Genomic DNA, 9,002 nt, shown 5'->3' with positions numbered 1-9,002 from the left:
TGAGCAAGCAATGGAATTTTGAAATTCTGAACATCGAAGTTGAGGATACTAATGGTCACCGGAGGACAATTAGCCAAATGTTATCGGGATGTTCATTCAGAGAGGTGGCAAGCCAACCCAAATAAGCAAGCACAGTTTACCAAAAATTCCTTTTCCTTTTCTTTTTATATGAGCTGGTTATGAAAATGTAGCTAGTGTTGCCAGATTCGCGTCATATCTGAGAACGATCTGAGATAATAGAGTTGAAGTTAACCCATGTTAACAGAAGCCAAACCGGCTGAGATGAATTTATTTTATCTAATAAGTTACAAACACAACTCCTTTTGACAAGACCCAAATATCAAACTTATCAAACAGCATCGTAACATTCTGAGGATTATTTTTTACTTGATAAGCTGTAAGTTTGTTGTGACAGAAAACTGAGACTTGCTGGCCTCCGTATAGCCAGAACTCAGCATTCTGCTTCACGTGATAGCAGCACTACGACGGTGAAGTCCTCAAACTGCAGGTTTCTTCACAACAAGAACAGGGCACTTGGCATTGTGCACACAGTAGTTGCTGACACTTCCCAGAAAAGCCCTGCCCCAAAAAAACCTGAGTTAAATAAGTCATTTGTAGGTTTTAGTCTATCTTGGTGCAGTGCAGAGGCACCCTTGTTTGCACACAATAGCACAATGATAGTTTATAAAAATAAACCTGCCACACAGCTCTACAAGTTAAAGACACAAGACTTGTTTTGCATTCAATTACATTTTGAAATGAATGACATACCATTTCTTTTTCTTCTTTTTTATTCTGCAAGGATACATGAAAAAAGAAGGCTGCCTATACCATTTCAGAAGAAAAGACTAACCTCTGCACAGGTCCCCGACCATGGCTACCTAAAACAAGTAGTTGGATGTTGAGCTTTTCTACAGCTTCACATATTGCCTCTTTAGGATCCCCAATTTCTGTCATTATCTCTACATCGACCTTTAGGAAGACAAAAGGGTATCAACATTTCTGCATTTAACAACAGGCATAAATACTTGATGTGCAGCCTGCTTGTACTTGCATGCTTTTTTATGTGTGTATGAAGGAACTTCAATTTATTTCTCAACTACAGGGGCTTCAATTTTACTCACTCAATCAACATGTTGTATAGATCATGTACAATGTCCATCAACAAATTCATTCTACAAGCAGAACGCTTTAATAACGAACAGTTAATAAAATGTAAGAAACCATTACCCCATGTCTGGCACAAATATCTTTAGCTTTATCCAACAACATTAATGCAATCTTTTTTCTATTCTCTTGTATGGATGCAACCAAATCCGCAGCTGAAAAAAATAAAAAAAAATTATACTCTGAAGTATCATACAAATGAAAAACAAAATAAAGAGAAATTATTACTGTTGCAATTAAGTTAATCTAGATGGGTTGAAATATCTTTAAAATCTTTTTTTTTAATAAACTTTGTTCGCTTTTTTTATGATTACTGCTAAAAGAAATGAATGTTCACCAAGGAAATAAGATGGAACTTACGAGTAGTGCCAAAAGTGGAAGCATGGAGATAACCCAGATCAGAATTAGGCTGTGCAGTGAAGATGATAACATCAGAGACAGCGATGGAATCTCTTAGCTTATCAAGAAACCATTCAAGTGTATAGTGGCTGCTCTCACTATCATCTATTGCCACCATCACCTTCTTCTTTTCACTACCTCTTCCCTGTTCCATGATTCTATAATAGCAGAACAGCGCTCTGGTTCTCTCTTTATTAAAGGCAATGAAGTCTCTCTAGCTATAGGTTCCCAGTTATATATTAAAGGCTGGTGGCTATGATCAAGTGCTTCACTGACCACAATGGTGGGATAATTTTGGACTGGTGATGGGGAATTCGATTACACTGCAATATTTTGTTGAATTGTAGGTTTTTATCTTGGTTGAGATGTAGAATTGTAGTTGAATACAGTTTTTTTTTTTTGGTCTTACCAAACAATCTAACCAAACTGGTGGTGCAGTTGACAATAGTTATGCCAGTTAGGTGAGTTTGGATAATGATTTATTAAACACAGAAATTTCAGAGAGGTTGAAGGTGTTTAAAGCACTCTAAAATATTTTTAATTTTAAAATATATTAAAAATATATTTTTATTTTTTAGAATTTATTTTTAAAATCATCACATTAAAACAATCAAAAAAATACTAAAAAAATAATTTAAAATAAAAAATATCAAATTTTAATGAAAAAACAAATCAAAGCTCTACCCTTAAACATCCTATCTTCAGATTTTATTGCCCGATCCCCTCCACGGCATGAGTCAAATTCTCCTGCCCGCATCCTCCTCCGTCGTCTCCATCTCTATCATAAGAAAAAGAAAATACGGTCGGCTTTTGACATGTCGTTTGGGAATAACGGTGGCACAAACTTTCTAGCGCTTTCCCTTACTTTAAAGGTCTAACCCAAATCTATACTCTAATGGGATTACAACGCGGAAAGAAGATCCCACCCATTTGAAGATTTTAGTCCTCTTTGGCCTCCTCACACAATTTATCTCCACAACGTGCATGGAAGGACCGCTAAGATTGATGATACCTCCTTTTCTTTTCCAGGAAAAAAACGGGGGTCAATTTATTGCCCTCCCACTTTCGGGCTCCGAAGAAACATAGCAATAGAAGTGACTACAGAAATAATGTTCCTTCGAAGGAGAATATGCTTTGTTCCTGTAAAATTGTGTAATACACATGACTACAAGCATAGTATAGCCAGAACCGAGAATGATTGCCATGACAAACATTCATAGCTGGACCATACCATGCTCCGAGCCTCTAAATATTTGATATCCATCATTTTCCCCGTCTATTGAAATTCAAATCTATGACAACAACTCAGCTCTTCATTTTACACCTTAATTAACCGAATCTTTTTCACTAAAAGAACAAAAAATAAATGAAAATTGTCTGGTATTTTCTATGCTTGATTCAATCAAGCAATGGATTTTATTCTCTAAGATGAGTGATAAAAATGTTTGCAACTTACTGAAAAAAGCCTCTTTACAACTACGAACGTGAACTAACATAATCAGAAATTATATATTAAAAAGTGCCAACATTCTCTTCAATGCGAACTAACATAATTAATCAGAGACGCGAAGGAGGTGTGCAAATTTGATAAATTACAAGCAACATGACTTTCCATTCGTGGTCAAGAGGTTTCCTAGGTATATTAGATGTAATTCTATGAGCACTATCCTATTACCTTCATCATTTTTTGTTCTTCCTCTAATTATTCTTAGTGAATTGCAAGTGAAACTGAGAATTATCTTACCAATTACAATTGGTAATGAATAACAAATTTGTCTGATTCCTTGTCACAATAAATTTACTTAAGACTCCTCATGCCGAAGGAACTGAACAAATTTAGATCTGAATTCAGGTGGAATGCGAACTGGACGATATTTTTTGTCAAGCCAGGCAGCTGTTGCTTTTGCTTCCAGAATAGGCTGCAGAAAATGCAAATAGAGCTACTGAGATTTTGAGTATATACAGGACAAATCCTTAAGACATGTACCCTAATTGTAAGGATGATAATAAATTACCTCTTCATTTGGCAGTCTGAAAATGAAGTGTTCAAAGTATAGGCGAGCAGCAGAGGAACCAGAGATCCTTACCTTTACAACAAACCTGTCTCCACTCTAGAAGCACCAACAAGAAAGGAATATTACTAAAATTTACCAGAAACAAGTTTTAGACGTTGCATTTACTAGTGGCAGGACACATATTGCAAAACACACTGACCAAACTTTCCAATCAAGCACAGAGAAAGTGTTTTATCATAGTTGCATTGTATCAGATGCACATGGAAGTATTTACAGATGCCCAGTACTATACTAACAGAAATAGAGTTTGGACAAAAGTTTATGTCAAAACCCTTCCTCCCTTCCACGAAGAAGCAGCCATTACCTTCCTAGACCTTAACTTGGATAAAGATTAAAGTGAAATGCGAGTGAGGCACTCGAGAATACAAAGAAGTTTCAATTTTAAAACCCTTTTTTCACAATTAGAAATCGTTCTACTTTCAAGAACAGCTAAACCCACTACGTTCACCAGTTTTCTCCGTTCTCTCCCCCATTTAGTTTGTTAGAAAATAAGCTTGGCATTACCAAAATATACAGGGAAAAACACAAAAAGGATTAGCATGGTTGATTAAAAAGAAGAAGCAAGGACATACTCTTAGCGGGGCGAGGAATTTGAGTGACAATTCTGACAGTGCCAAAGCATCGCCAGTGCGAGCAACTACATCAGCACTGACACCAATCCTCTCCAAAAGCTCATGACGACCTGATTAAAATTAAAGTGGGTGATAAAGGAAAATGAATTTAACAATTTCTTGTTTCCAATTTTACTCTCATCTAATCAAATGCAACAGAAATGTTGAATAAAAGAAGAAATATAAGTACCATGTTGGCAATAACTGGCGTAAACAGCATTGTTGACGACTCCGAATTGATCCAGCTCGTAATCACGCACTTTTAGCTCCACTTCCACTAACCCACTCATTCTACAAAACCCAATTGCTTCCCACATAAATACAAATAATTAACACCAAGATAATTAGTCCCTAAAGAAAGAAAGAAGGAAAGATGAAAGATTACCCTTTGCCAGCTTTGAGATCGATAAATGGTAACGACGTGCAGTTTCTGATGGGGGGGAGTGACCGCACATGTAGCGGCCGGGATGTTGGAAACGGAGCAGGTGAGGATTGACGGGGAAGATGGACCATCCATTTTGCGCAGGCACGTGAGGTGGTAGGAAACGTCGCGTGTGGCGGGGGGGTTATTGCCAATGCCTGCAAAATCATAATCATAGGACACAGTCACCCTGCTATGCTAAATTGATAATTGCTATCTATCTAGCTGGGGGAAATGAGTGGGAAATTGCATTTGTAAATACACGATCTCTTTCTTTTCGGATTTTTTTTTGGGCGTTAGAATCTATGATTTTGCAAACTGTACTTCCTGCCGATTAATTACAGGGTTATGATTATTTTTTAAAATAATTTTTATTTAATAAATATTAAAATAATATTTTTTTTATTTTTAAAAAATTATTTTTAATATTAGTATATCAAAATAATATAAAAATACTAAAATATATTAATTTAAAATAAAAAAATTTAAATATTTTTAAAAATACTTTAGAAAAAAAAATTAAATTTATATGTCAATGTAGTTCACTCCTGGTACTTTCTTGATCGCTCTTTCTCATTTTTAAGGTGGGGATGCAATTATTTAATTTTTTATAATCTCTAAAAGTTGAAATCTTTCTAGACAAATATTTATTTTTTTAATTTAATAGTCTTGTTGCTACTAACTAGACTGCATTAACTCTTTGCTTGTTACACGCTATATAATTATGTCATAATTACATAATCATTTAAACAACATTTATTTAAAAAGAACTTAATTATAAAAAGCTAAAGGAAAAAAAAAAAAAAAAGGAGATGAGAAGAAATTGAAAGTTCAGGCATTCCTGGGTTGGATATGCATGTCGGCCGTAAGTAAATCCGGGCATGCTTGGACCTTAAAATTCAGGTTCACACCATAGTTTTTAAACCTGGCCCGGTCCAAAGTCCAGGTTCCGGGTTTTGACCAGGTCACCAGGTTTTGACCGCGTTAGCCGGGTCAATTTTTATTTTTTTTAAAAAATTAAAACGACATCGTTTTAGTAAAAAAAATAAAAGTCAACGGATTGCAACCGGGTTTTTGCAGGTCGTTCGGGTTTCCGGGTCAACCCGCCGGGTAGTCCGGGTCACACCGGGTCATGGCTTACCTTATTTTTTCATCAACCCGGCCCCGTTCCAGCCCCGGGTCGGCCGGGTCCCGGGTTAACCCGGCGGGCTGGGCCGGGTTTTAAAACTATGGTTCACACACCTTTTTTCCTTTTTTTAAAAAGACAAATAACATATAACTCACCTTCAAGATTATTTTATTTTTATGAATGTTGTGTCTCTCGTCGGGCAAATAACGTGTCGTTTATTGTCGCTTTTCCAATAACTAGAGGTGGCTCTAGTAACCGGAAAATCAAAATCTTTGTTTTTGGACATATTAAACCCATATTATAACCATTTTTCACTTAAAAAATGAAAAATAAAAACATGAACCTTTATACCTTTGTTTCTAACAACAATTGTTTTTTTTAATTGGCCTAAATTCTTAAAATCAAATGAAAAAAAAAAAAGAGCTTTGAGTACCCTTTTCAACATCAATGAAAGTAAAAATTATCTTCGTTGAGTTTTTTTTATAAAAATGAATTTATAAACATCAAGATTAAAGTATTTGGTGGTAAAAAAAATGATTACCCAAAAATTTTCTCTCTTTTTAAAATTTTTTACTTTCAATGATTTTTTGTTTACTCTATCAGGGCCTGAGAATTAAAAGTATCATGATCCGAAACTCAAGTAAATAATTGGCAATGTAAAAATAATATCATAAAAATATTTTATTTATGCTAAGTCTTAGAACATAAATATCATAAAACAAATCATATAAAAATTTCACAATATTTTGTAATCTTTCATGATATTATATTTTTTTAAATCAATAGAATCAAATAATAATTAAATTTTTTTTATCATCAAACAAAGCAAGACAAATAATTCATGATATTTATTATATTGTTAAAATCTAAACTAAATAAAATAATATAATAGTTAAACGTTTAAAACATTGAATAAAAAACTTTGATTGGAATCTTGATTTATCAGTTTTCAAATATGTATATTTCATAATGCAACAATATGTTATTCAACAACCCATAAATTTATACATAAAATCAATTTGTTCTAAGTCAACGAATATCATAGTACATCAATTAAAACCCTTAAATCTTTTAATTATCAAGATAATATAAAAATCATAAACACTTTTTAAATCTTTTAATAATAAATTTTCTAATAGAAAATAATAAAGGAGAAAATCACTTACTTGTATCTTCAATATCTATTAAATCACAACTCGAGCTAAAATTGAAATCCTTTATATATATAGAAGAAAGTTACACCAGAGAAAAAAAAAGAGAAAAAGATAAAAAAAACAATTTTTTTTTAAATATTTAGATTAATTAAGAGGAAGAGAAAAAGATAAAAAATTTTTTTTTTTTTTTAAATATTTAGATTAATTAAGTTGAGTTGAGTTTTAGACTAAGATTTGGATTTGGGTCTATTGGGCCAAAACATGAATCTTATAAAAAGTAAAACAAATAAGTTTGGGATAAAAATGAAAAATTCAAAAACATAAAGGACTAGACACAAAAGAAAGTGAAAACTACAAGACCAGAGTGTATATTTACACAACCTTTGAACAATGAACATGCAAAAAAGGTTGGAAATTATTGTTAATGTCAAATTTATTCCATTCTCTTTTAAAATTATCCTATACAATAATTTTTAAATTTTTAAAGCAAAATCAACACCTTATTGAACTCCGAAACAATCCTTGACACCTTGGTGCTCACAAGAATGAAATATAAAGAGACCAAAAAAATCGAAGACAACAAAAAAAGGATTTTCAAGGATTAAATTGAAAGAAAACATAGCTGTAGGTCAAAGCAAAAGAAAAATGACTTGTGGGAAAAAGAAAGAAGTAAAAAAAGGCCGCTAATTAATGTTAATTTAAAATTTCATCCATGTTTTTATTTTTTTTTAATTTTGTCCTTGCAATAATTCTGGAAGATCATAACCTATGATGAAAGAGAAGAGATTGAACAGTACGTAACTAAGCATCGGAGTGGAATAGGCCTAGTTGAGTAGAAGTAAAATTAGGCCCTCCATAACCTTGATCTCTCACCATCGTCTTGGGATGATGTCCACATAATGGGATGAAAGCCCACATAATTTGAAATATCCGGTGGCTATTAAACCTGTCAGAACACAAAACAAATGACTTAGGATGCATAAATATTCCCATGTCATGATATACTGTATGTATTAGATAATTACAAACTAGTAGAAGAGTATTTCTGAGTTCCAGCCTCGATCAAATTAAACAAGAAAATCATTCGTCAAGAGTTCCTTTCCATGCGCGTGTCCATTGCACAGTAGGAGGTCCATCTTCCTTTAATTGGGCCGACACATGCCAGGTTTAAGAGGCTAACCCCTCCTAATGGGCTATCTTACCGGGCCTTTAGAGTATACAGGTTAAGAGAAGGGCAGGGAGCTTCGCATGAAATTGTTAAAGAAAAAGAAGCCCAGTAAAAAGGAGATAAAAATGTGCAGGTAAATCTTAGATGTCATTAAAAATGAAATCTCGTTGGAGAAGACAGAAGCCCTTCCCACCAGAACATTGGAGGATTCGCCCCTGCCACCCATCATAGAAATTGTCTTTCAAAATTCCCCCATCTCATCCAGAGTCTATATATATCAACTTCAATTGAATATAAAGTTTAGAACACAAGATTCCACGATTGAGGAGTGAGAACATCGAGCCAAAATTATCCACGTTCAGTGTTTTGAGAGATGCATGAACATTAATTCAATACCCTTTCCTCTCTCCCATCGGATGGATAAGTATGAAATTTTATCCGGTCCCCCACCGCCCAAACACGCGCATGAGACTCGTGGTCATGTTCCCGGCTCACTGGTATTATTATTGGAATACGAATGTGAGATTTCTATTCAAACAGTCTCAACCCAAGTCACGTGAGATCTTGAAAATATTCACAGATTAAAAATAGACACGTGCTCAAGGCATCCAATCACTAATTATAAAAGCTGCAGAGCACTCTCAACTCGCAACTATGAAAACATTTATCCTTTATTAATTTCATTTTAACTGTCAGTAATTGATTCTCTTAGTAAATTAATGTGTTTGTTTTTGTAATTTAACTTTTTTTTCATAAAAAAAATTAAATTAACACTGTTTAGATGTTTTTCAGTTATTTTAATATATCAATATAAAAAAATATATAAACTAGACCCATTGCAATCGAAAATAATAATAATAATAAATTTGTGTATCTTG

General features: G+C 33.6%; 2 protein-coding genes across 2 annotated transcripts; both read right to left on the bottom strand.

The window, feature by feature from the left end:
- Positions 1–216: 216 nt before the first annotated feature.
- Positions 217–1,996, bottom strand: LOC105113297 (universal stress protein A-like protein). Its single transcript, XM_011009424.1, has 4 exons — positions 1,528–1,996; positions 1,231–1,322; positions 854–972; positions 217–579 (listed from the first exon to the last, which is right to left on the bottom strand). Exons 1-4 carry the CDS (start codon positions 1,718–1,720, stop codon positions 498–500), a joined length of 486 nt encoding a protein of 161 aa, XP_011007726.1. The 5' UTR covers positions 1,721–1,996; the 3' UTR covers positions 217–497.
- A 1,061-nt stretch (positions 1,997–3,057) lies between these two features.
- Positions 3,058–5,004, bottom strand: LOC105113291 (uncharacterized). Its single transcript, XM_011009411.1, has 5 exons — positions 4,638–5,004; positions 4,443–4,543; positions 4,214–4,323; positions 3,582–3,677; positions 3,058–3,485 (listed from the first exon to the last, which is right to left on the bottom strand). Exons 1-5 carry the CDS (start codon positions 4,847–4,849, stop codon positions 3,369–3,371), a joined length of 636 nt encoding a protein of 211 aa, XP_011007713.1. The 5' UTR covers positions 4,850–5,004; the 3' UTR covers positions 3,058–3,368.
- Positions 5,005–9,002: the final 3,998 nt, after the last annotated feature.

This window comes from Populus euphratica, unplaced genomic scaffold (genome assembly GCF_000495115.2).
Source record: "Populus euphratica unplaced genomic scaffold, PopEup_1.0 scaffold5.1, whole genome shotgun sequence".
In the NCBI taxonomy this organism is placed as follows: domain Eukaryota; kingdom Viridiplantae; phylum Streptophyta; class Magnoliopsida; order Malpighiales; family Salicaceae; genus Populus; species Populus euphratica.
Note: the sequence above shows the minus strand (reverse complement) of the source record. Positions and strands in the feature narration are given on the sequence as shown.